Source organism: Giraffa tippelskirchi, chromosome 5 (assembly GCF_054371585.1).
Source record: "Giraffa tippelskirchi isolate mGirTip1 chromosome 5, T2T-mGirTip1v1.2.pri, whole genome shotgun sequence".
Lineage (NCBI taxonomy): Eukaryota > Metazoa > Chordata > Mammalia > Artiodactyla > Giraffidae > Giraffa > Giraffa tippelskirchi.
Window position 1 is genome coordinate 106413654 of NC_137279.1, and position 27976 is coordinate 106441629.

The 27976-nt window shown below is 44.2% G+C and overlaps 1 protein-coding gene and 1 long non-coding RNA gene across 6 annotated transcripts in view; one reads left to right on the plus strand and one right to left on the minus strand.

Moving 5' to 3' along the window:
- Nucleotides 1–8887, minus strand: part of ATP1A1 (ATPase Na+/K+ transporting subunit alpha 1) — a 31592-nt gene extending 22705 nt beyond the window's left edge. For all 5 annotated transcript variants that reach the window (XR_014053630.1, XM_081490275.1, XM_081490276.1 and 2 more), the window contains exon 1: nucleotides 8604–8887. Coding sequence is in view for 1 of the 5 variants with exons in the window: in XM_081490275.1 (XP_081346401.1) it covers nucleotides 8604–8615 (12 nt within the window). In the remaining 4 variants the exon portion in view is untranslated. The remainder of the gene's footprint in view (nucleotides 1–8603) is intronic.
- Nucleotides 8888–9131: 244 nt separating this feature from the next.
- On the plus strand, nucleotides 9132–19165 carry LOC145506214 (uncharacterized). Its single transcript, XR_014053632.1, has 3 exons — nucleotides 9132–9236; nucleotides 16721–16890; nucleotides 18491–19165. It is a non-coding gene; the product is annotated as an uncharacterized LOC145506214 (long non-coding RNA).
- The last annotated feature ends 8811 nt before the right edge of the window (nucleotides 19166–27976 follow it).

The window sequence follows — 27976 nt, forward strand, 5'->3', positions numbered from 1 at the left end:
AGGGGGGGAGAGTTATTAGAGCAGCTAAGACACAGACCCCTTGCCTGAAGCTTCACAGCTCTCAATGCTTAAGGTAGCTGGAAATAGAGGTTCCCTAATAACCATCCCCTTTCTCCATCAATTCATGGCATACTAAGGGGGGGTAAGTTTAAAACAGGAGACTTGTGAAAGAGACAGGGGAAGTACTAACAAGAGGTATTTCTTTTCCTTCAAGATTTTAATTGCTTCGCTAGGCACTATTTGTCCAGAAGACCAGGCTGCTTATGCAATTCAGTTCTTCCCTACAAGTAAAACAATAATACTAGCTCATCTTGATGGGAACCAAACATTATTCCAGTCCCTAACAATCTCAATTACTAGTTTCAAAGCAGGAAAAAAAAAATCTGTGTGTGTGGAAGGGTAGAATGCAGGGTGGAACAGGGAACAACTTAAAATTGGGTAGATAACATTTTATTACTGTTACACCCTCCCCAAAAGGGCCACTTGTGAACTCCGCCCGCCCATTCTAATTTAGGAAGTGGGAGGTCACAAGGGCAGGGGCTTGCCCAGGGTGACACAGCCTAAAATCAAAAGTGTCACTGCTTCACCCTGTGCTTCCAGGGGATTTCATTTTCTCAAAGGTTCACTATGAGTTCTACCACCATTTGATCTTGGTAGAGGAAAAGGGTGCTCAGGATGTGCGGAGAGAAAATTCCTAACAGGAGGAGCCAAGGCTGAAACCTGGAGCAAGGTTCACTTGTTTAGTATTTATTTTAAATTGTTTCAAATTAGTTTATTTAGACATTTCACTCTCACTTCTCAATAGATCACATATTTCTCAGATGCTTCTTCATCTGAATTAGCTCATCTAGTTCTGAATGGTTACTGAGTGTCATCTGGATTAGCCAACCACCTTCACAACAAAGTGCGATGACAAGCCCTTGATTTTTGGCAAGGGCCTCTTTCGTTTCAGTGACTTCTCCTGAGAGAAGAGAACAGAGTTCACTTGCAGCTTTCACCAGAGTCCAAACCACCAAACCCCTTTTGTTTGTTCAATTCTGTCCCAACTGCAGGCAGACAACAACATCTTCCAAAGCTTCCTGTGCAAAGTTGCTGATTCCTACTGCTCTAACACCATTTTCTGTTGTCATCTATTCACGTTTGTGAATTTATGCACAGAGCAGAACGGGGCTGGTATGCAGCACAGGGGAGGTGCCCATGCACAGCACTCCAGCCCCCAGGGCTGAGGCCCAACCTTCACTTCTTTAAAAGCACAGACTGAATCCTTACAATGAGCATGACCTGTTGGGGCTGGCGAGGCGCCTTCCTCCTCTTCAGTAACTGACAATGTAAAGGGGGAGGAGTGGGAAGCAGATGTGACAGGTACAGAGAACTATCCCTGTGAAAGTGAAAGTTACTCAGTCGTGTCCGACTCTGTGACCCCATGGATTATACAGTCCGTGGAATTCTCCAGGCCAGAATACTGGAGTGGGTTGCCATTTCCTTCTCCAGGGGCTCTCTTCCTGACCCAGGGATTGAACCGGGGTCTCCTTCATTGCAGGCAGATTCTTTATCAGCTGAGCCACAAGGGAAGCCAAGGATTATCCCTAAAATTTTTTAAAAGGCACACAAAGAAGGTACAATGAGTTTAGGAGAGAAGCTTCTATCCCAGAGGTTGAGTCACTGGAGGTCTGCATAAGCTAAAGTTGTCCCAAGGCCCTGAGATCCATCTCTACCAGCCCCCAGGAGGGCAGGCCTTGGAGACTTTCTCAATTGAGCAGAGTGGACATCTGACCACAGTTCCCACCCTATCAACACAATCCCCTGTGGCCAATAGGGAGGTCAGAGGCCTTAGACTTCAGAAGTTGCTGTTGATGAAGTCTGGAGGGTACTTGGGAGCGGAGACATCTATGCCCTTGGGATAGGACTACGGATGGTGTTTTTAAGCCAGCCCCAGGTCATTCTAGCTCTGTCATATGCCAGCAAGACAATCCTGAACAGTCAGCCTCAGTGTCCTCCTTGCCTAAAATGGAAATAACACTTGGGGGTAACTACTAAAGACTCTAGATGGCATTCCAATAGTCTGATGAATCAAGGGGCCACCGCCAAATCCAAAAACAAAAGACCTAAAACCAGCACTGTTTCTAAAACTGACAAAGCAAGCTTTGGACTATCAAGAGGGGCCAGAAGAAGGATAAAAGTAACTGCCCCAAATGCAGCCCATTTAAAAGCTGGCCAAGAAGGCTGTAGAAGGGTACTTCTGATTCCAGTTAGGCAGGAAAGTCGAAGGGATGATCTCTCTCTGATCCTGCTGGTTGCCTAGGAGTACTGCCTAGAGTGGGCCAAGTCTTTCTTTTATATATAAAGGGGTGGGGGGGAGTCTTCCTGATGTATTATTACATCATTATCAAACATAATAGTGTATGTGAAGGTACTCTGCAAAGCACTACGTAAAAGTTTTACGTAACTGGTTTTAATTAACATAGATCATTGCCATTTCTCATTGACTATGAAAAGTCATAACCTTAAAAAAAAAAAAAACCTCATTTTGGGCATTTTTAAATTTTATCATCAACTGAAACAAAGAAAACAGAAAATATTATCACACCAAGTTCATTACAGCTCTGATCACTCCCAAATGACTAACTAGTTTATGTACAAAGAATTTTCTCTTGCCAGGGGTCTGAGGCTGGAGATGGGAGAGGACAGGCACTGCTATGATTCTACAGCCACTCTGCAGCCCAGAGCAGCATTTAAGGCAGTGAGGAACAGGAGGTGACCCAAGGGACCACCCTACCTTCACATTCCTTCTCTCCCTCACCTATACCAGCAGTGAAGCTGGGGAACACCAAGCAGCCAGGCCATAGCAGTGGGTCTCTCTGTGAACTCAGCTCAGTCCCTCCAAACTTAGGCTGCAGTCCATCAGCCAGCAGAGTGCAAAGAAAACAGCTCCAGCTCTAGCTGGCGGTTTTCCCTCAGCTCAAAACGAACAAGGCTTAACCTTCTTTCCCAATCTGCCTGCATGTGAAATTTAAGGAGCCTGACAACCCACCCTCCCTGCAATAGTTAGTATACATTCATGATCATTCAAAAAAAAAAACAAAACAAAAACCTAAAGCATCTAAATAATCAATATACTTTAGATTTACTACCTCTTTAAAAATGTGCTTTTTCAGTTGTTAAAAAACAAACAAATCTGGTTTTAAAAATGGGATGTTACTTTCTACCACCACACTAGGTACCTGGGTTATGAAGAGTTAAAATATTCAGCCTATTCCCCGCCCTTGCTGCCCTCCTCATCCCTTTTCTCATTTTGTCAAACCACTCTGGATAGTGCTACTCAAACAAAGTTGTTGGTTTGAGAGACCATGGATTAACAACTGGCATAAGCATTAAAAGCAGACTGAATTAAGTTCCAAGGTCCTGATCACTCCCCCTCAATTGGTACCCCGAAGCCTAAGGTGGGAAGTAATATAGCTGTAGGGCTGAAAAGAACAAAAGCAGAGATAATCTAGAGAAATGCCCCGAGTTGAAACAAAACCAATATGGCACCACAGAAGCATCACATGGAGGATAAAAAAAAAACACAAGAGGATAACACCCCAAACAAAGTGCATGAGGCTCTGCCCTCACCATGCTGACAAACAGGAAAGATAAACTAAGTACCAAGTCCTCCTGACCCATGAAACCTGAACACTGAAAGCAATGCAGGTCCCAAAAGCCAAAGCACAAGTATCTAGGATCCGCTTTTCAGACCACCAACAGAAAAAAATCTAATAGCTGTTACTAAATAGGGTTTGAATAAAACCAGATACAGAACTAATTAACGTTCAGATATAAGTTACTGTAAAGTCACAACAGAACTAAGGAATGGGGTCTACTGGCCAAAATTCCCTTGGCTCAGGATCCATATGAAACCAGAGGAAAATACTGCAGGATGGGTTGGGGGGTAGAGTGGGGTGCTTCTATTCTCACCGACAGAATCTGCTATCTCAAACATCAGTCAAATAAATGAAGAACTTCTTGTGGATTCCTGATGACAGACTTAAGCACAACTAAGGAGGTGACTCATATGCAGAGGAACAGTCTCTCTCTGACTCCAGCCAAAGAATACACTTCCTCTCACACACACACTCGATTCATAGCAACGTGAGAAAGTTCAAGCCTGATTTGGTTACGTCTCCTTTTCCAAAAATACAGAAACGAAGATGAGTTTAAGAAAAGAGTGGATTTTAAAAGTCTCTGTCCTTCACATGATCACTTACTGGACATGTAGTTTCAGCGGAATTCAGAATTGGACAGCTCTGGCAGAGACGGGGAAACATTCTGCCCAGTGTTGTGCTGGCCAAAAGCAGCCACTCTGATTACTGTGAGGCCATCTGATCTGACATCCGTGTTTCTTCTTCTGGCCTGCTGGCTGGCAGAGGGCCCTGGGCAGCGAGGAGGAGGCACCACAGCACAAATGTTCGTCCTCCCACACCTCACAGAGGGCTGAAAAGCCCATTTTATTTCATACGACCTTGACCAAGACTCTTAAAAGGTAAAACCTTTTACTTGAAAAGTGAAAGTAGATGAGAACTTAAAAAGCCATCATCCCAGCAGAGTCCCCTGACATTTCCACTTGGCTTCCCTGGGGAGGGTTAATTCATAATACTTTCCATTCTTTCCAACCCTCAGAATTTTTTTTTTTCAGGTGAAAGAAAAACTGTTTTCTAGTTTTGAAAAGGCTGAAGATTAACTGATGAACAGCACAAACCCATACTTGATACATGTTTTGATCTCTCAATGCCAAAAGCCCAACCGTAACAGGTGCCACTCTCACTGCCCTGCACTCTACACAGAACAGAGGGGATATGTCACTTGAGTGAGTACTCTAGCTAAGGGTCAGATGAGAAACTCACGCTTCGGGGCTTTAGAAACCTTTTTTGTTTTAAATAAAGAAACTAGTTTTACTTTTCCACACAAACTCCTTTCAAGAAAATTATCTTCTTTAAAGCCACTGTCATTTTTAAGTTTGGGTATACTATGGAAAAGAACACAGCCTGACTGAACAGAAAGTCACTAATCTATTCATTTGTTGCTAAAATAACCACGAAACAATGCTCTAAAAGGGTTCTGGGGTGGAAAATGGATGGTGTTTGTAATGTTGAATCCACTTTTTTCTTTTTAAAATGCGATTTAATACTTGGGCAGGGTGTGGGGGCTTGATATTTTAAGTTTTACTCTTCACCTGCCTAAACATTTTACTAGGTTTTTAAAAATTCCTCCCCCTCCTTTTGGGGGAGAGGAGGTGTCAGGCTGAGCCTACTCTCAATCTTCTCAGATTTATGATGCAGACCTCCCCCTCTCCTACCCTCCCACCCAAAGGTGAGTGACCAGAGTGTTACAAACTTACTGGCAGAGAAAACTACAAATTAACCAACAGTAAGTTACCCAAAGAGAATACACCCTCAGAGCAGCAGGGTACAGAAGTGGGAGGCGGAGGTGGCAGGGAAAAAAAAATCACACTCATATACACTGAACACTTGACAGGCAAAGGGTGTGATGCAACCCCAACCTTCTTCTCTGTCCCTAGGGCTAGTCACCAGTTCCTCCCATAACCACTCCACTTGCTCCGGCTGGGCCCAGGCAACTTTCCATTCTGAGAACTCTGCTGTATGATGTTTTCAGTCTAAAGTACTGGCTTTACAGCAGCCATAGGAGATTCAGTCACTTTCAAGTTGAGCTCCCAAAAGGGCAGCTGATAGTGTTACCCTGCAACCAGGATTTCTGCTGACATGTGTATACCTTGTGTAACCTCCACCTGCACCTTTTCCCCAGCTCCTCTTTACACCACTACCCATAAGCTAGGGTTTCTTTTCTAGGTAACTAAGCTAGTCTTCTAACAATGGAGAACTGTGGCGAAAGGCCCGGTGACATCCCTCCTCCCCACCCTGGTCTTCTGTAAACTTGAGAAAAAGAAAGTTTCTTGCGTATCTTTGGTTTGCTAAAGAATTGTGGGTGGTAGGCCGAGCTGCGGATTTAAGCCAAGTCACTGGCAAAAGCAGCCAGTATGAAAAAAAAAAAAAAGGACAAAATCCTATTTCATCCAGGAATGATTCAGCAGGAGCTGGTTCTTTCATTTCATTACCCAAAGCTTAGGAGATCGATTTTTTAAGGAGAACTAAAATCACCTGAAATACAGTCAAAACCTGGGCCCCCAACAGTAGTGGGAAGAGGAGGGGAAGAAATGAACAATGACCTTAAAAATTAGCTGCCAGCACAGGCTTCCTGGTTAACCAATTATCAGCAGGGCTTTAGTCACCACTCCACCCACATTTTAATCCCCATGTGGAAAAATCCCAACATTTCAGCATAAAATATCTTTCTGAACATTTGGACTATCAGAGTAAGTCACTAGGGACAAAAGCGGTTATTTTATCCCAGGAGAATTACCACCACCACAACACACACACACACACACATACCCTCCCTAATGTTCAATTCATCAGAGTACTCAAAATACTAATGACAATCCAGCAGATAAACAGCATATCAGCCTGTGTTAACCAGTTACAATTCCAACTTTGAGTTTGCCAGCCACTAGACATGTCATTAGAATCCATAAGACATCGAGGTTGAACCTCCACAGCCCAGGTATGCTGTTATCTTTACCACTACTGTGCAAGTGTGTTGTTACCCAAGGGACATACAGGTCTATGGACATAAATTTATTCCTATGGACATAAATTTACTCAAACACCTTTCACTAATCCAACATAACAAACACCCCAGTTTCATCTGAAAAATAACTTTAGAGTTCTGCGTGTAAGTCAATGTTAAGGAGTAAGTGAGTGAGTGAGTATTTAGGCTTGGACACTACAGGCTGTTCACGAATCAGGGACATCTGGTGTGTCACGAACCGACCATTTGACCTTGAGCAAATCCCTTCACCTTCCTAGGCCAAGCTCGGGTACATATCTACGGGGCTCTACAGTCCTGCAATCAGTAATGTGTGGCTCAAGAAATCCACTATTTTTCTGAGGAGGAAGAGACAAAGAAATGAGCTTTTAAGAGCCTGTTTACTGGAATGACCTAGGGTTTGATGATATGTACAAGCACAGGCCACTAACCCAGTTTGCACCCCCAAGTACAGAGGCTGTGCTCATTTTCTTCAGCTGCTTGACCTGAGCCAGCAGACCTCCACATTTTGTGTTTTTAAGAGATTCAAGTTGTGCTTTCCCACTTCTCCTTCCTTTCTCCACCAGGTCCAAGCCTTTCAATGACCTCCTTCAAAATCCATTTAGAGTCCCCGAAGAGTGACCCCTCCCCACTTCCCCCATCACTCACTCCACACGCAGGAGCCCTCAGACCCTTCAAAGTCCTACTAAGCGCCGGACAGCCTGCAAGCCCTGGACACAATGGAGCGGATTCTCTCCTACCAGTATTCTCACGGCCTGGTCATTTTATCCCATCAATTGATACTTCTAATCGTCATTTCGTATAAACTTTTCTCGACTGGACTTTGGCCTCAGGCCTATAGGTTAACTGTGTCTGAGTTACAAAAATGCAGGAACCAGCCGTCGTTCTGGTATTCTCACAGTGCTCGCCTCTCCTGCCTGGGGGACGCCTCGTTCCCTCTGGAATCTCTTTTTCGTGCGTAGACACTCCTAACCTGTACTGTCCTCGCTTCCCTTCCTTTTTTCGTGTTTATAGTATCCGGAGACACTGTGCTCCTTCCAGGTTCACTCTTCCAAAAAAATCTACACTCACCCTCCCCACCATCAAGATGACCACTCCTGTTGCTCAGGCTGCCCCGAGTGCATCCCGTGTTTATGGAAAGTGGCCCATCAAAGCTCTCAAAAATATACCTTCAAGGCCATCCTAGAGCGAAGGCACACCCTTTCTGGCACCAGCCCGCCCGACCGGCTCCACACTAAGGGGAAGCCAGTTTTTTTTCCCCTTTGGGGGAGGGCGGCCGCCTCTGCAGACAACTGGCTAAACCCTGAGCGCCTCCAGCAGGAGCCTAGGACCCTAAGGCCGGGGCCGCATCGCAAGCCCCCCAGGGCCCCGGCCGGAGCCGCGGCGGGAACCGCAGCCCGGGAAGGGGCTGGGCAGAACGCCCACAGGGGAAGGGGAGGAGCACGCCTTTCCTCCCGGCGAGAAGGGCGGAGGGAGAAAGGAAGGCAAGAGACGGGAGGTGAGGGCGGGCGGAAGAAGGGAGGGAAGGAGCGGGTTGGGGATGCCGCCGGCGGCCCGCTCCCGGCCAGGGCCGCCCGGCCGCTTTGCTCCCTCCTCCTCCCGGGCCGGCAGCTCCCAAGCGCCGCCTCCAGGAGCCCCGGGCCCCAGGCGCGCTCGGCCTCCGGGTCCCGCAGACCCTTTCCAGGGTCTGCGTACCGCCCGGCGCTGCCGCGCTCCGGCCCCTCGGCGCTCCCTTCCCCCGTCCGCCCCTCATTACCGCACTCCCTCCATTTCCAAAGTGCGTCGCCTTTTAAGCCTCGCCGCTCTGCCAACCCATTCCGCGCCGCGCCGCTTCCTCCTCCTCCGCCTCCCGCTGGCTACGGTCGCCCTCCAGACTTCCTCCCCTTCCTCCGCCTGCCGTCCAGGGCTCCCCGCGCCCCTCCCCGGGCTTGCCCGACACTCACCCCCTTCCCCATAGCGGCGGTGGTCTGCGCCCCGCGCCGGGTCCTTCTGTTCAGAAAGTCAGAGAGAAAAGAAGAGAGCGGCTCCCGGCCGAGCAAGCGCGGCCGGGGGAGCGAAGAGGAAGGAGCTAGGGCTGCCGCGAAGCGGGAAGGAGGGAAGACGGCAGGCGGCTCGGGCCGATGCCTTCTGCCGCCGCCGCCGCCACCGGGGCTGCTACTGCTGCTGCTGCTGCCACGTGTCCACCTCCTCCCGCCGCTGCTCTGAGCCCCAGACCCCGCCGCAGCTCAAGCCCGCGCCTCCTCCTCACTTCCTAAAATATGCAACCTGCGTGCTAGCCCCGCCCACGCCAGACACGTCACCGTTACCGGAGCAACCTGACACCGACCACGGGCCTGGCTCCGCCCCCCGCTCCAACCCCACCCCCAGGCCGGGGCCGTGCCGGCTGCGACCGGCCGGGGCTCTAGGCAGGAGGGCGCCGGGCCCTGGGGCGCGCGTGCCCTCGTCCCGGGAGGCGGAGACCGCGCCTCTGCGGGGCGCCCCCGCTGGCTGGGCAGCGGGGATTCGGCGGCCATGCAGCTCCCGCGTCCCTTCTCCCTCCGCCCTGCGTGACCGGCCCGCTTTGGAGCGCACGCAAGGTCCGCAGTGGGTGCGGGGATGTCCGTGGAACTGGGCCCCCGGATCTCCGCGGACCCGGGACAGAATCGTCGAGCGGAGGGGCCTTTTTCTGGGCATCAGGGAGCTCCTCTGGGACTAAAGAAAACACCAGGTTGAGGTGGGGAGTCCGGAGAGACTGTAGCCACCATTTACAGGAGAGACTGCGCGTCCCTGCAGAGCCCAGGCCCCGCGCCTACCTGCTGATGGCCTCCCAGGCCAGGCTCTAGGGCCAGTCTCTTGGTGCTCTCACGAATGCCTCCTATGGTCTTGGGATCCCCGTTATCTATATCCCACAGGGCCTGGGTTGGCGTTGCCAGAGGTCCCAAGCGCCCTCCACCTCCTTTGCTTCAACACCCCCAAATGATAACCCAGAGGGCCTGCGATTAATTCAGTCTTGTTGCCGTGTGAATATAAACTGTTTGTCCTGTTTGGGGATTCACTTTAGCGGGGGAGGAACACCTGAAACTTAAGGGAATGCATATCTTTAGCAAAAGGGACTCCGCGGAGGGGAAGATGTTTGAGGGCCTGTCTCCTGGCCTCCCACCTGGCACAGCAGGGCCTCTCTCACCTCAGCCTTTGGTTCTCTTAGGGGCCTCGGCCCGGCGCGGCTCAGAGCTGCCCGGAGTGTGGTGAGGAGCCCATAAACCCCCCAGAGGGCCCTGGCCTGGCTGCGCTGTGTGGCATTCCTCCCATTACAGCTTCTGCAGAGGCTGCAATGGCTGAAGGTTTCCTGCAGTTAAAAAAGCAAGGTATTATTAACAGTGTTTTCAGGAAGTCAGGCATGCTCTGGGAGAGCACAAGGTTTGCAGGAGAGAGTCACCCCCTGTCTCTGGGAATTCTGACAACAAACAGGGAAAACATTAACTTCCTAAGCAAGGTAAAACTGACCCTGTTAATTTCAACTATTAATTGAACATGGAAAAATAAAGAGGTGAAGCCTTGAAAGAAACTGGGAAGAAGGGAAGGAAGAAAGAAAATCGAAGGGGAAAAAAACTAGCAACTGTGTTAGCAGTTAGGCCATTAGAGTAAGTCTTGTTCCTTCTTAGAAGAAACTGTTTCTTTCCTCTTGTCCGAGAATGCATTGTTCAGGACTGGTGCCTCCTCCAGCAACCTTCAGGCTTGGTCAAATCAACGCAGGCCCAGAAGAGCAGAGGAATTGTAAATTCAAATTCATGCCTGCTGGACAAAGAACCCCGAAATCCAGAACAGAATTCCCAATGCTGCTAATTCAACAGAAGGAATTTATGAAGTGTTATCAGGGCTCTGTCTCCAAAGGTCTAGAAAATGCTTTATTTTCATGCACTATATCCCCCATTACTGCTAACCTGTAGGAGGATTTTGCTTACTAAAGATCTCTCAGCTTGTATGAGATTAATTATCCCTTGGGCCCTCCTCTGAGCGGAAAAAGCACAGCAAGAACAACAAAATGTAGAAAGCAAAAGTCTAAACAATGTAGGTTTCTCCTGCTGGTGGATCACCTTTTCCACCCTAACTAACTAAAATTATCACTTTTTAAATTTTCATTCAACAACATAACCCTGAAAGATCAGGCATTTATTTCCCTTGGCCTTTTCAACTGTTTATTTGGCAGCTGAAGATTGCTGAAGGTCCTTTCAAGAGGACCTCAAAGTTCTAGCTATATTCCAGACTGGGGAAAAGGCATAAAAGAAAGAAGTATTAAAATCTGAAATTTACTTTTGCCTGCACATAGCACTTTTACATATAAAATCCTTCCTGGAATTCTCATATGGCTGGAAGGCAAAGGGCTTTAGCTGCATTTTACAGAGTGGGAAACGGGAGGTTTGAGGATTGTCTCAAAACAAGGCCACTCAGCTAGTGATGGCGGAGCCTGGTCTCAAAATTGCAAGATGGGAACCGTCTTCCGACTTGTAAAATTTGGTCTCTGAGCATGGCACCAGGGAATTTTTGGTGGAAGGATACTAATTGCTTTTAACAGGGCTATCCTCACAAATACAGAGGGTTTCCATGTGCCTCTCCTCTTTTATAACCGAGAAGACCCCAGCGAGAGCCTCTTTTGCCTATTTCTGCTCTTCATCAGTCTACCATGTGCATCATCGTGAGGCTGAGAACATTTTATAAAAATGTTTGCTATAGATCAACAAACACTCCCTCACCCCTGCTTTCACCCACCTAATCCCACTTCTCGAGGTGTATCCCATTCCATTTTCAAGTCATTTGATAATCCATTTTTTAATTTCAGTCCTGTTGAAAGACACATAATTTGACAAACATTTCAGAATATCAGACAAGTTATGTTGTTGCTACTGTTCCTCTAATGTTGATGTTTCTATAAGTGCTCAGCCAAGTGTTATGGTCCAGGCACTTCTGGGCAATTCTCAGGAGTGTTTTTAGGGATAAAGTTTACTGTCAGGTGTTGAGGACAAATCTTAAGAGATGAAAGGAAAAAAATATGGTAAGGAAGCTGGAACTTTTTATGGGAAAGAGTGATGAAAAGAATCTCTGCTCAATTGTACAGTGCAGCCCTGAGTGTGCCTATAAAATTAAGACAAAGAGACATTGTGGACGGAACTGAGGTGCAGAAGTCACAGATGCCTTGGGACGTGGGTGACCAAAGGGGGAAATACCATTTTGGGGGGACAGGCCTCTTTCCCCTCTTGGGAGAGCTTTCTGAATGGAACCTTGAAGAGCAAACATTCCCCTCATTTTATGTGAAGAAACTGAGGCTTAGGGAGTGATTGGAACTGGACAGTCCCTGAACATTGGCAGAACTATTGGGCATCTTTTCAAACTCCCAGAGCAGTGCTGAGGATAAAGAAACTTCCATAAGAGAGTGTGGGGACAAATTCCGTCTCTCTATTCTATCTACCTCTTATACTATCAGTTCTTATTAAGCTCCTAGCTTGGGAAACAATTAAACTGATGGAACCAGAGACTCAGCATTTACAGCCCCCAAGGCTGCCAAGTGTGGATGGCTTCGAGGAGGATTTGACACAACCACAGAGTGTTGGCCCAGTCATTGTGAATAGTCAGCAGACGTCTGAAAAACATGATGCAAGTCAGTATTTTGAGCCAAGAGTGCTAGCACTTTGAGTAAGTACTTGCTGAAATGAATAAACATGCCATTGCAATTAAGGGCTTTAGAAAAAGAGTTGGAACCTACAACGAAGTTAGCATTTTTCCATTGGAAGCAAACACTTAGGAGATCAATGAGCTCGGAAACTGGAAAGATAGAAGTCTCTTTGGTCCAGCTTGCACTAGAGGTATCATGGAAACAATCTTAGGCATGCATCTTTATTTTTTACCATTTCCTTGGTACTCCAGGAAGCCACTTAACTGCCACTGTTACCATATTTACTGCATTAAAGCCAGTTCTTCTCACAATTTCAAAGTTTCTCCTAGCCAGTATCTATCCCACCATTGCAAATCTGCTTGTCCCTATCTAGCAGCAGACGTATTACCCATTGCTTTAAAAGCACAGTTCTCGGGACTTCCCTGGTGGTCCAGTGGCTAAGTCTCCATGCTCCTAATGCAGGGGGCCTGAGTTTGATCCCTGGTTAGGGAACTAGATTCCACATACCTCAACTAAAGATCCCACATGCCACAACTAAGACTTGGCACAGCCAAATAAATAAATAATTTTTGTTGTTGTTAAAGCACAGTTCTAGGCAGATCCCTGACCATCAGAAATCTGTCAGCCAAAGAATTCTGACCCCTGAAACTTTCCCTCCCTGACTCCATTTTCCACTCACCTCTTTTCCCTATAAAAGCTCTTTAGTATGCTTGTAAACATATTTTCTTCTGTTAATGATTTTTGAAGCCCTCAGGTTTTGCCTCTGGAAATTTAGAAAAGTCAACATTTACTTGGTACCTGTCCTGGAGGCTGTTATCAGTCATACAGAATCAATTTCTCAGGTTTTTCCTCAGCATTCCTTTATTACAAAGTGTTTGTTGCTCAGTCATATCCAACTCTTTGGAATCCCATGGACTGTAGCCCGCCAGGCTCCTCTGTCCATGGAATCCTCCAGGCAAGAGTACTGGAGTGGGTTGCCATTCCCTTCTCCAGCGGATCTCCCCAACCTAGGAATCAAACCCAGGTCTCCTGCGTTGCAGGCAGATTCTTAACCATCTGAGCCACCTGCGAAGCCCTCCTTTACTACAACTGCCACTTAAACAATTTGCTCTTACTAATAGCAGTCTTTGTAAAGAAAACAATTATAAAGGACTCTTTAGTTGTCCCCCCAAGTGTTTTACACTGTGTCCACAAATTCAGAGTTAAGCTTGGTCTTCTTTTCTAGCACTTTCCAACACACTGCTACTCCCCTCACCCCAGGGATTATTATTGTGATAATAGTATCAAAACATTATTAAATGTTACAATATCCTGGCATGTAAAAATGCATATTTTGTTCTCTACAAATCAACCACCATGGGGCATTGCAAACAAAAATTAAATGGCAACAAACAAAGGGTCTGGAACGAAAAGTATTCTACTGCCAGAGTCCTATCTGCACCCAGGCAGCAGAGTCGTGGCTTCAAGCAGGCTTACAAGCCAGCATAGGCAAGCTGGAGGCAGAGAAGAGGCAGCAGGAGAAAACTGTCATGGAACCCTCCTTGTTCTCAGGGGAATACAGACATGAGCATTGAGGAAATGAGTGCTGCCATTGGGGGTGGATAGATCTGCTATTCTTGGCCTTTAAATCTTCCATGGAAAAACAATTGAGAAAGTTCTGTGAAGGCTGGTTCCACTGAGAACAGCACTCTTCCTTAGATCTGTTTGCACTAAAATGGGGTTTCAGGGACTTTGCAGATTTTCCCTTCACTGAAGTGAGAAATCACCATAATAGAGAATACAGAATCATCAAAAAGTGGTTTGGTCCATTTACAAAAGTCTGGGAGTTTTTGAAGAAAGTAACCCCAAAGTAGGTCAGGTACAAAAATAGTAACCAGCTCAATTCATTTTTAACAGCTTAGGTTTTACTCTGGAGGCTGCCATTTGGTTGATGTGTAACCTCTACATGTGGACTCTTACTGATAAGCCCCCTAGAGAAGTTCCCTCTCTTTCATCCCTTCTCCCACCCCTACCTCTGGCACTCTCCATTGTTTAACTGAAGTAAGAGCTAGCTCATGCCAAAACAAACAAACAAACAAAAATTAAATTAAAAAAAACCCCAAAACAAACAAACCCCAAAACCCAAAATAGCCATTGCTGGGGATCTACTCTGAGCCTAACATCATGCTTGATGCTGGCACATGACGACAACTTAGACACACTTTCTACCCTCAAATAGTTCACCATCTGGCATAAAGTAAGACATGCAAAGAGGTATTAGTAACACAGTGAGAGGTGCTATATCTATGTAGCATATCATGGGGACATGAAGGAAGAAGTGGTCAGTTCTGCCTGTGGAGCTGAAAGGGCTTCCTTGGCTGGATCTTGAAAGGTAGATGGGAGTTCATGAAGTGGAGCCTCTGTGTGTGTGTGTGTGTGTGTGTGTGTGTGTGTGTGCGCGCACGCACGCACGTGCATGTGTGTGCTTGTGTACTGTGGGGTGGTTGTAAGCAAAAGCAGCCACATGAGTAAGACCCTTGGCACCCAAATAAGCTTAATCTGTTGGGGAGGACTGACCAGGAGTTTAAAATCACTAGAGCATAGGTTGTATGTGTGTGAGAAAGAGAAAGAACGAAGTAGGAGATAAGCCTGGAGAGGTGAGCACAGTCGATTGTGGAGGACTTGGATACCATTCTAAGGGCTTGGACTTTGTCCTGTAGGCCATAGGGAGACACTGCAGGTTTTAAGCAGGGAGGTGTCATGATCAGATTTGTACTTTGGAAAGATTTCTGTGGTAGTATTTGCTTGCTACTTGGAAGAAAAGCTATGACAAAGCTAGACAGCATATTAAAAAACATAGACATCATTTTGCTGACAAAGGTCCATAAAAAAACCATAGTCAAAGCTATAGTTTTTCCGGTAGTCATGTACGGATGCGAGAGTTGGACCACAAAGAAGGCTGAGTGCTGAAGAACAGATGCTTTTAAATCGTGGTCCTAGAGAAGACTCTTGAGAGTCCCTGGGATAGCAAGGAGATCAAACCAGTCAATCCTAAAGGAAATCATACCTGAATATTCATTGGAAGGACTGATGTTGAAGCTGAAGCTCCAATACCTTGGCTACCTCATGTGAAGAGCTGACTCATTGGAAAAGACCCTGATGCTGGGAAAGATTGAAGGCAGGAGGAGAAGGGGACGACAGAGGATGAGATGGTTGGATAGCATCACCAACTCAATGGACATGAGTTTGAGCAAACTCTGGGAGATGGTGAAGGACAAGAAAGCCTGGCATGCTGCAGTCCATGGGGTCATAAAGATTAGACACAACTTAGCAACTGAACAACAACAACAGCAACCAGAGCCGTAGGATAAGCTTTCATAATCAGTGCATTTACCAAAGCTATTCTGATCATATTATTGGATTCAGAATCTCAAGACATCCATGTTTAGCTCTGAGATGGCATGCTAATTTTTTTTCTTCCTTTTTTGTGCATTTACATGCATGTCTTGATCCCCATCATGATCCTGATTATCTACTCCTTCCCCCAAACAGAGGCTTTCAAGTTGCTAGATATGGTGGAAAATTGGGATTTGGACATAATTTAAGCAATGTGCTGCTGCTGCTGCTGCTGCTAAGTCGCTTCGTGTCAGACTCTGTGCTGACCCCACAGAGGGCAGCCCACCAGGCTCCGCCGTCCCTGGGATTTAAGCAATGTGTTAGGCTACAAATTCCTGACCTTAAAAGGTGGCTCAATTTGAGTCTTACTTACTCAAATGTAACTTTTGAGCCTATTTTATCTGTAACCATATCACCAGGGCTGCTGCTGTGAGAATCAATTGACATGATACTCTTAAGGAAACCTCACCTGTCACATTGTAACTGTTCAAACAGTGTAAGGAATGTTGATTTCAAATTCCTACTCAGCCTGCAAGAAACAAGGTTCAAAGAAGGATGAAGACAACCACAAAAATTTGTCTAGAGAAGGGAGTAAGAACAGAACCTGCTTTGTGCTGGTTTTCCTCTTGCCCCAGCAAACTCCCATATCCAACAGCGGGCCTGTCTAGGGATATGCAGCCAGCTTGTAGCAGAAACCAGAGTACAGAATGCAGGAGCTAGGTGAGAAAGGGTTGGGTAACACTCCACCTGTCTGAACTGGTCTAGTTATCACCAAACCGCAGGTGAGGACTAGGGAAATAAACCCTGCATTGAAACACTGCAGCACTGGCCTCACTGAGAAATCGTCACCTTTGGAATAAGAAGCTTGACTATCCATGTTCTGGACTGCAGGGGCTGATACAGGGTAACCTCCCTGGTTAGGGGTGGGCGACTTGTGGGGGCAGGAGGCTGGGGAGGGGGAGAGAGAGAAATCATTGTGTCCAAGTGTAACTTAAAACCATTACAGGTTTCTCTTTTTTCGTTTTTTCCTTTTTACAGCCTCCCTCCCCCTTCACACACAGAAAGAGAGAAAGAGAGAGAGGAAGAGAAAGAGAGGAAGGAAGCTACCACCTGCTAATGCAGTCTCTAATTGGCAAGCCCGAGTTCTTTCTCTTCCTAAGAATGACCCAAGAGAATGCTGGGTTTCAGGACCATCACTCCCATTCCTGGTAAAAGTCTGCCAGGCAGGGTGATGCAGGCTAGAGCTGCAGGGAGCTTGGGGCGGGGGAGTGAGGGGGTGGGGAAAGGGGTGTCGGGGGTGGTGGGGGCCGGAGTCCACTTACCTGTCATGCCTTTAAACTCATCAACCAGAAGTGCTCAAACTCAACGTATTCTCTTCCCCCTTTGGTTTTTTCATAATGGGGGAAAAAAAAAGGCGATGTTAAAGTTTTGAATTAAGAAACAGCTGCCATCTGGGTAATTGAATTCTGCTTAAAGCAGGCCACCTGGTTTTCATCAGCAGCTCCTGGCAGGTATGGAAGTGTCAGCCGAGGTCTTGCATTGACTTCTAAATGCAGGCTCGCAGTCCACACACAGTGCAGAAACCTTAATTTCTGAGTAGCGAAAGTGGTGTTCTATCAGGTTACCTCAAGGCATGGTAGATTTCTCAGACTGCAGACATTTAGAATTAAAGCAGTTGTGTTGGTCTCATTCATTCCTGGTCACATGCTGCCTTAAAAAAAACCCAAAAACTGAAAAGCTGGTTTTCTTTGGCTTCCTGTTTGGACATCCATGTCATAGAAATATGTGTGAATGAAATCACCTTGCTTTCTTAGAGGTTTTGGGAGGCTGAGTGTTTCCAGTTCCTTGGATGGTAGAAAGAGGGGTGGGCAGCCTGGGAGGAATATCAGGTGTCTGTGGGCTGGATGCCATGCTGTGCCTTTCTTAGCAGCCTTCTCAGTTGCCACCCCTGTGCCTCAAAGGGAGGCACCATCAAGCAGCATGAATGGGGTTGCAGTCCTATTTCCTGACCTGAGACGCCCACACACAAGGAAAAGAGTCAGTACCTTTTATGCAACTTGTAACCCTACCTCCTGTTTACATGCACAGCAGAGCTGGTGTCAAGCAGGAGGGTTGGCGAGGACCAAGATATAAAAAGAAACAGAATGCTGGGAACTTGGGTGGTCTTGAGCAAGTCCTTACACTTTTCTTCAAGTTTGTTTCCCTGTGTCTGAAATGTCTATAACAGAACTGAGTACAATTAGGAGCCGTGTTCAGGCAACATGGGATACTAGAGTTGGGAGTAGAGCTCTGCACTGGACAGAAATCTTGCTCACAGGCAGTTTATGTTTTACGAGGGACACTGAGCTTATGGAATGAGACTTCTAACCACAGATAACCTGGTCTGCTCTCCTCCTTTACAGAGGAATCAAGTCTTCATATGCTTTTCCTAGTATGACCGACCACCTGCTTAATGTCAAAATGAGACCCCAGTCACTTATCTTTCCAGCATGCTATGCTGTTTCCTTTGCTTTAGGACCACTTGAAAACATCTACTCAAGGACAGAGCTGTTTTGCTTCCAAACCAAAAACTGAGGGTTATCCAAAACAGGCAATTTAAAGAGCCAGCTTTTTGAAAATAGAATTTTCCATGATGCACTGGGTACTCATATAGGTTCATCTTAAAAATCTTGACCTCTTTTCACATCAAGGGAGCTATATCTGAATGCACACACACATAGACAAAACATATACTATTATTTTGAATTTGAGAGAATTCAAGGAAGCCTTGGATGGTGTCAGTGTAAAATTCAATTAAATCTCTTGCAGGGGTCCCAGGCTTTGGACAAGGCTCCTCCACTTCTTTCCTGGGAAGCCTGCTCTCTGTTCAGTGACAGTCTCCTGGACCTGGCATCACACCTGTATGGGGTTTCCTCAAGCTGCTAGGTGACAATGCCCAGCTCCACTCCATGGCCATCTTGGCTCCAACATCCTCAAATTTCTCTTCTGCCAGCTGATGGAGGAGCATTCGAAAAAGAACACAGAGGGCAGTAGCGTGGGGGCCGGGGCTGGAAGCAGAGCTGGGGTAAGGCTTAGGCAGATAACAGGGGCCAGGGGAGGGGGGAGCCTGAGGCAGTTGGAGTAGCCTCCAGTTGGCTGGTCCAACTCCCAGCAGGCTCTCTTCTGCTCCCTCAGCCTGGCTCAGATCTCGTTTCTTAATCCAATAAAGGGGCACTTGCCTAAATTTGAAAAGGTGCCATAAAATTATTTTATCCACCATATCCTGTCCTGAAGCAGTTAAGTTCCGATTTCCTCTTCAAAACTAGTTTCTGTCTGATAGGGCTCTTTCAATATTGATCTACAATCAGTAATATATTATAGCCTCTGAAGCATTACTGTCTCATTACTCTCCTCTTTCTTGCCAAATGGACAGTGTCTCAAATCTCCTTGTTCCTTTGCCCACTCTTGTTTCTCTCTCTGCTGCCACAACATCCATCTATCCACAGCCATGCCATAACACAGAGCAGCCTCTCCTGGTTCCTCTGAAAATTCTAATCAGAAAAACTCCATCTGCCTAAATCTGGATTATGTTTAATGTACAGAAAATCAGATCCCCACACTTTGGAATAGTGGTGGTGGGCAGTGTAGTACTGATTCTAGATCCTTTTGCTGGGGGGCTGGGGGGACCGATAAGCCCCAGTGCCCTGGAGGTAAGAGCTTCTGGGTTAGTGGCAAAATTCCTACCTTTTTCAAAACAGGGATCAGAGATTTCTTTGGCAACCTCATTTTCCTTTTTAAGGCTGCCCCTCTTCCCATAAATCATACCCCACTGGTAATAAAATGTTGCCTTTTGGGGGGAGAACTACATTGTGATTTTCCCTGGGTGTTGCCTACAGCTTCTAAAAACGTTAAGAAAACAAATCTGGTGAAATATTGAACATTTTCATCCTAAGGTTGGGAATGAGTGATTGTTACCCATTACCACCACTTCTACCACCATAACAGAAGTCCTGAGACCAGCTGTTCAGCCCATGCCTCTAGCAACTTCCTCCTCCTTCCTACAACTCAACTGTAGTCCACACGCTCCTGTTTCTCCATCACTAGTGGACGGCATGTTTCTATGGCAGCCACACCTCCAAAGAAGTCTGAATCTCCATTCCCTTTCAGTGGGTTCTTTTTAAGTTTCCATGCATCTGGGCTTCCCCTGTGGTCCAGTGGTTAAGAATCAGCCTGCCAATGCAGGGGACACAAGTTCAATCTCTGGTCCAGGATGACACGGGGCAACTAAACCTGTGCACAACTGCTGAGCCCATGTGCCACAACTACTGAAGCCTATGCACCCTAGAGCATACGCTCTGCAACAAGAGAAGCCACTGCAATGAGAAGCCCATGCACCACAGCTAGAGAGTGAGCCACCACTCTCCGCGACTAGAGAAAGGTTGAACGTAGCAACAAAGACTCAGCCCAGCCAAAAATAAACAAATAAGTAAAAAATAAAAAGTTTCCAAGTATCTTCACATTTACTATTCCTCTGCTCCAGAGGTCATAGGTCCTCTCTACAGTGGCTCCTTCTGTACCCCTTAGAGGCATATCCAAGATTCTGAATATTCACCTTTTTACTAGTTGTAAAAAAAAATTTTATATTAGAATTTTTCCATTCAAAGTCTGGTCTGGTTTTTATCTCTCCATTGAACCCTGACTGATACCAGACCTAAATAAATGCAAGAATAAATAATGTTCATGGACTGGGAAGACTCACTATTGCAAAGAAGTCATTCTCTCTAAACTGAGCTACAGATTTAAGAAAACAGGCCTCTTCTAAGTGCCATTAGACAACTATAAAATATCCAAATATAGTTGATTGTTGCTGCAGTATGTTTCTGGAAACCATGTGGAAAATCCTAAATCTAATTTTACCCATGGGATCTGTGTTTTAATTGGATGTTGCCTTTTTAAAAGTATTTTTATTTAATCTTATTTTTTTATTGGCCACACAGTGTGCCTGAGGGATCTTAGTTCTCCAACCAGGGATCAAACCCATGCCCCCTGCAATGGGAACAGAGTCTCAACAACTGGACCACCAAAGAAGTCCTGGATGTTGCGTTCTTGACCAAAGACTTGGCCTCAGATAAATCAGAGATGCTAAATATGTCATAGAAGCAAAGATTCAGAGGTTAGATTAGTAGCTCTCAACCCTGGCTGAGCATTAGAATTAGCAAACAAGATTTTAAAAAATAAGCAAATCAGTGCCTGGGTGTCACTGGTAACCAGTTAAAGCCAAATCTTTTTTTTTTAATAAATGTATTTATGGCTGTACTGGGTCATCATTGTTGGGCTTTCTCTAGTTGCGGATGCAGGCTTCTCATTGCGGTGGCTTCGCTTGTTGCTGAGCATGGGCTCTAGGGCTTGGGCTTCAGTAGTTGCAGCACTCCGGCTCTAGAGTATGTGGGGCTTCATTGGTTATGGTGAGTGGGCCCAGTAGTTGTGGCCCAAGGACTTTAGAGCACAGGCTCAGTAGTTGTGGCTCATAGGCTTTGTTGCCCCTTGGCATGTGGAATCTTCGCTGACCAGGGATAGAACCTGTTCCCCCTGCATTGGCAGGTGGATTCTTAACCACTGGACCACCAGGTAAGTCCAAAGCCAAGTTTTCATAGGTGAGCTCAGGTAACCAATTTTTTTTTTTTAATCAAGAGCTATGACATAAAGAAAGAAATAGCTGTCATTTGGGACTTAAAAAAAAATTAAAAGAACCAAGAACCGCTTGAAAAGCAAATCATAAGATTTATTGCTTCTCCAAGTGGAAATTTAGAGATCCCACAGGGATGAATGAGTCATCTCACATGGTAATAAGACAACGCATATTGCATCTACTGTCCACCAAGTCTGAATGTGAACTAGTGCCCTCAAGGTACAATGTCCTAAGGCAGATGGTTGATGAGTTAATGAGTATTATATCTCTGTATGAGGAATTTGCCTTGGAGCCTCTGGAAAAGAATTTACACAGTACCTGTTCTTAAGAGGTGTTCAAGGTAAAAAGAGCACAATGATTCTAAAGTTAGACATCCAGTAATTTAAAACATGGAATATTGATTGGCCTTTGCTGGTGATAGCATTTGTATCTAAGGTGATCTCAACCAGAAGATCCAGTTATTTGGAAATTGTGGCAATCCAGAGATACATTTAAGGATACATTTAATCCAGAGATACATTTAAGGATTTTTCCCTTCCCTTGGCAAAAGGGCTGTGGAGGTGGAGTCTTGCCTTGGCCTCAGGGTCTCCTCCAGGAGCAGTGAGGAAGCTGGTCCCTGAGAGTACAGCCACCAAGAGGCTCCGAGGAGAGACCAGCCCTGGAGCTTTATACAACTCCAAGAGGTTGGCTTCTCTTTTCGATTCCAATTCTCTGTCATGAGTTATGAGATTAGAAGCAGGAACTTCATGACACCTCGCAGTTTATCCATTTTAAAATAGAAAAATTATATCTATTCCCTATCTACCTCTAAAGATACTTTAGAGACAAATTAAGTTCTGTTGAAAAGATATCTGAGCATTTTAATACTTTTTCTGATTATAAGAGTGACATTTACTGAGTTGAATATGGAAATTACAGAGAGATAGTTATATGATAAAGAAAATAAAACTCAACCATAATATCACTTATAACCTCACAATCATTTTAAACAAAACACAAATGAAGAACATTCTTTGTATGCAGTTTTCTATCCTTTTTTTTATAGATTTCATAATGAACATTACCATATTATCTTAAAGTTTCTTTAAAAAATACTATTTAATGGCTATATAATATTTCATTTTATGGCAATTGCATGATTTGTTTATTCATGGTGAGATATACAATATGAATATTTTTAGAATATAAGGAAAAGTTAATAATCCAAGAAATTTTGGTTACTACTATTTATAACAGTATATTTCAAGATTTAAAAAATATACATGGAGAAGGAAATGGCAACTCACTCGTATATTCTTGCCTGGGAAATCCCATGGACTGAGGAGCCTGGCAGGCTACAGTCCATGGAGTCGCAAAGAGTAGGACACGACCAAGCGACTAATACTTACACTTTAAAAAATAAAAAATATACAGATAACAATTGGAAACAATCTCAGAATCATGGAAAACAAGATTTAAAAAATACAATTGAGAACAATTTTGTTTTTAAAGGTCACCTCGCTCACAGAGGACACGGAGAACATGCAGTAGTTGCCTCTAACCACATTTCCATTGACTTCTGAGTGGTAATTTTATCTTTAATACCCCCTACTCGTTTGTCTTAAGGTTTCAGTGTTATCATTTCCTTTTAGAAAAAAAAAAAAATTGCGATTTAATTAGAAATCTGCCACCTTTCCAGTCCTATCCTCTTCATTCTTTCTCTTGAAAAATAAGGTGAGAGGGGTAGGAGCAAAGGAAAAACAGAACAACTGATTATTACTTTATATAAACCCTCCTCCCTCCCCAATGTTACCCACCATGTGCAATGAATAGAAGCTGCAAAACCCCAAGAGAATAAGGAAATATCCTCAAACTTTCTTTTAAGAACTTTGTAACTTGTTGCATTGCTCATTTATTCAAGACCATTGCCATGAGCTCTATATCTCAGATTACTTAGTTTATCTGAAAGATAACCTCAGGAATGTGTGGATTCACTGGAACTAAGGGGTTAAGTCAGGTCAGGCCCAACCGTTGTGTTTATCCTCCTTAACACTGGAATTCCAGGCAGATCAACTCAAAGTGCTCCTTGAGATAGCAGTTGAGTAGATGCTTATTATAGCAAGTTCCATCTAGCAACTCCACTTCCGCCACAAAGGTCAGCTGATGCCCAAGTGTGATGCGAGGAAACAAGAAGGATCTGTCACTCCTTTTCTGATAGATCTGGGCTCCGTTCATTCACTCAAAAACTGTTCATTGAGAATCCACTCTGCATATAGCACTGGTCTAAGCACACAAAAGAGATAGACCAAGTCCTGGCTGTTGTACAGTTTCTAGCCTAATGGAAAAGATGAACAATAGCAAAACAAAAGAGGGATCCCTATTCGTTTCAGCTATGCTTTAAACACATGTAACATCTTCCTGGTAGCTCAGGCAGTAAAGAATCTGCCTACAATGCAAGAGACCCCAGTTCAATTCCTGGGTTGGGAAGATCCCCTGGAGAAGGGATAGGCAACCCATCCCAGTATTCAGGGGCTTCTCTGGTGGCTCAGATGGTAAAGAATCTGCCTGAAATGTGGGAGACCTGGGTTCGTCCCTGGTTTGGGAAGATTCTCTGAAGGAGGGCACGGCAATCTACTCCAATATTCTTACTTGGAGAGTCCCCATGGACAGAGGAGCCTGGAGGGCTACAGCCCATGGGGTTGCAAAGAATTGGACATGACTGAATAAGCACAGTACACACAGCACAACTACAGGTATTTGGGATTCTGCTCAAACTATCTCTTTGCAGAAGAGTATCTTATCACCCACAGCAGCTTCCTTCTAGACTCCAAAGACCAGATGTTCAGAGTTAATGTTTCCTAGACTGCTTTTGCGGAGAAGACAATGGCACCCCACTCCAGTACTCTTGCCTGGAAAAGCCCATGGACGGAGGAGCCTGGTAGGCTGCAGTCCATGGGGTCGCTAAGAGTCAGACATGACTGAATGACTTCACTTTCACTTTTCCCTTTCATGCACTGGAGAAGGAAATGGCAACCCACTCCAGTATTCTTGCCTGGAGAATCCCAGGGGCGGCGGAGCCTGGTGGGCTGCCGTCTATGGGGTTGCACAGAGTCGGACACAACTGAAGCGACTTAGCAGCAGCAGCAGCAGCAGCAGCAGCAGCAGCAGACTGCTTTTGAAAACCCAGGGCCAGTGGTGGTCTTCGTGGGGTGGGAGCTTCTCTGTTTAGCCACAGATTTTAAAACCTTTGATGAAAGCATTTGGTTTCTGGAGACATGATTGTAAATCATGTCTTTGATGTCCTTGTCCGGCATAAATGTGGTAGGAATTTTTAATCATTGGTAAAGTTTTTAGAGTTTGTAGTTCTTTCCTGTCATGGCTCTTCTTTCAGCTACAGCTGATTTAGGTATTTTTGCCTTTAGATTCGAAGAGTAGCTATTGTCTCTACATATTCTATACAAGATACATCTATTTCCTCTTTGAATTTTTGTAATAACTTCATTAGTCATGTGCTAGAAATGAGAAGGAAGAGACTCAGAAGGATTAGGGACTAGTTCAAAGTCAGAGAGAGAGGAAAGACTACAGTGAAGCCTTTGGATTCCAACCCCACTGTGTGCCCCTGAGACTGAAAATATGTCCTTCTGTCTATATGCATATACATAGCACTGAGCTAAATCTTGAGGAAAGCAATGTGAAATGTAATGAGCAAGTAGCCATCTTAATGAAGATTATGATCTCACTGGGGCCAGGAGTTACCAATGAAGCAGTAGGTTGAAAGTGGAAGTGCTTGTTGCTCAGTCGTGTCTGACTCTTTGCGACCCCATGGACTGTAGACTTCCAGGCTCTTCTGTCCATGGGATTTCCCAGGCAAGAATACTGGAGTGAATTGCCATTCCCTTCTCCAGGGGATCTTCCCAAACCAGGGATTGAACCCAGGACTCTGGCATTGCATGCAGATTTTTTAACATCTGAGCCACCCCTCAGCTGTTGGCTGCATCTCCTCAAATACAACCTTGAAGAGACCACAGGAGTATAAATGGAAAATACGGCATTAATTTATAAAATTATGTCTATGATATAATCTATAAAAACAAAAAAAGTATTCAGTATTACCCTAATAAAGAATTTAAAGGACCTTATTGAAAAAAATTGAGCTGTATTAAAGGTCCAAGTGTTTTGGAGGCAACCTGAGGATCTATCATGAAGAATACAGGTAAGTACACTTTGTATGTGCATTTGATGGAATAGTGTGCAGGAGTGTTATACTGGATTTCCATGTGACACATGGATATATCTCAAAAATATGTTGGAGGATTAAAGTAAGAACTAAAATAAGATTTATAGCACAATATGGGGACTTCCCCGGTAGTCCAGTGGCTAAGGCTTCACCTTCCAATGCAGGGGGTATGGGTTCGATCCCTGGTCCAGGAGGTAAGATCCCACATGCCTCACAGCCAAAAAGCCAAAACATAAAACAGAAGCAATATTGTAACAATTTCAATAAAGGCTTTAAGAATAGTCCATATTCTAAAAAATCTTTAAAAAAGGATTTATAGTATGCTATTATTTATGTAATTAAAAGATACAGACATATAAACAGCATTTTATGGATACACATTGATCTAAACATACATATGCAGGTTGGACTGGAAGGGCGGACACTAAATGCACCAGAGTGGATGCTGGAGAACGGAAGGAGGTGAGAATTGAAGAAGAGCATGAAACAGAGAAAATAAAGCAAAAATAATCCGTGGAGGATGAACTTTGGACTGAGGAGAGAGAGGAATTCAGTTCTGCATAGGAAGTGCAGAGAATTCAAAGATCATAGTGGTTTGGAAAGACCCAAAAGACTTTTCAAAAAAAAGGTGGGATGTGAACGAGTCACGGATAAAGTAATTAGTGGATAAGTGACAATGAATTACTTACTGTGTCTCCAAAAAAAAAACCATTCCCACTAGAAGTGAAATCAGAAAGACTCAAAATATACTAGAATACCCTATATACGAAATGCCTGCATGTCAGTGACATTGTATATCTTTCTTTTCTCATCAATCTTATTTTTAAAAACATAAATTCATTAAAAGTGGCTGTTACTGTGAAGCAAAGGTGAACATCAGTGCTTCCTTTTAACAACTTTTCATATATTAGAGATATTTCCCTGTATTGATTATAAAAAACAAAAATGTAGACTTTTATTAATCTCCTATATTAGTTTTATTTTGGGGGTACTTATTTTTTTAAACAAATTTCATGCACTGTAACTGAGTCTTTGTATTGCTTATGGAAGGTTCTGAAAAGACAAAAATGTAATGATTTTTGAAGTCCCCCTTTTAGATATTTTGACATAAAAAATGAAGTTGCCAGGTAGGTAAGGTAAGATGACAAACTTAAGATAAATTATTTTTACAGATGGCAACATTGGATCTACAGTGACAAGATAAAATTCAATAGCAATAAATGTTAGCTCTAACGTTTTAACTCAATAAAATCAATTACTCAAACAGAGACTGGGAAAGATCTAGCTCTATAATAATCAATGAGAACAGGATCTGGGGTATTTCATTAACCGCAGGCTTTCTCTAAGGCTATAATATAATGTGTCTGCTACACAAGTTACCCAACATTTTGCCTATGTTAGTCAAAGTGCAGCTGGTAAGCCATAGGCATCCACACTTACTGTATTCTATGCTGGTCAGATATTATCTGGATGATTATGTCCAATGCTAGATACCAAAATCTTTTTAAAGATCTGTTTTGCTGTAAAGATAATACACACTGAAAAAAAGATTTACAAATGTCCAATAAGCACATGAGAAGACTCCATATCATCAGTCATTAAGAAATGAAAATCAAAGTAATGATGAAATACTACTTCAAACCATTAGAATGGCTATAATAAAAATGATGGACAATTACAAGTGTTGCTAAGAATGCAGAGAAAATTAAATATTTACAAATTGCTGGTGGAAGTGTAAAAAGGTATACTTACTTTGAGAAAACATTTTGACAGTTTCTTAAAACAGACTTGGATAACCCAGCAATTTGACTCTTAAGTGTTTATCCAAGATAAATAAAAATATCTGTTCACACAAAAAATTGTTTACAAAGATACATATAGCAACAATACTCAAAAAATGGAAACAACTTAATGTCCATCAACTGATGAATGGATTTTTTTTTTAAAAAGGCAATTATGTGAGATGATGAATGTATTAATTAACTTGACTGTGATCATCATTTTGTAAACTATATATATATTAAATCATCATATTGTATACCTTAAATATATTTTATTTGCCAAGTATACCTCATTAAATCTGAAATATTAATTTAAAAAACTTGTGAACAGATAAATAGTGCAGTATCTATCCATACAATGAAGTACTATTTGGAAATAAAAAAGATCAAAGTACAAGTACATGCTACATACATAAATGAACCTCAAAAACATGTTCAGTGAAAGAAGATACATACAAAATACTACATATTGTATGATTTCACTTACATGAGAAGTCCAAAAATGAAAATATGTAAAGACAGAAAGTAGATTGGTGTTTGCACAGAGTGGGAGGGAGAAATTGGGAGTTACTATAAATGGGCTCGAGATTTCTTTTTAGGATGATGGAAATGTTCTAAAGTTAGATTGT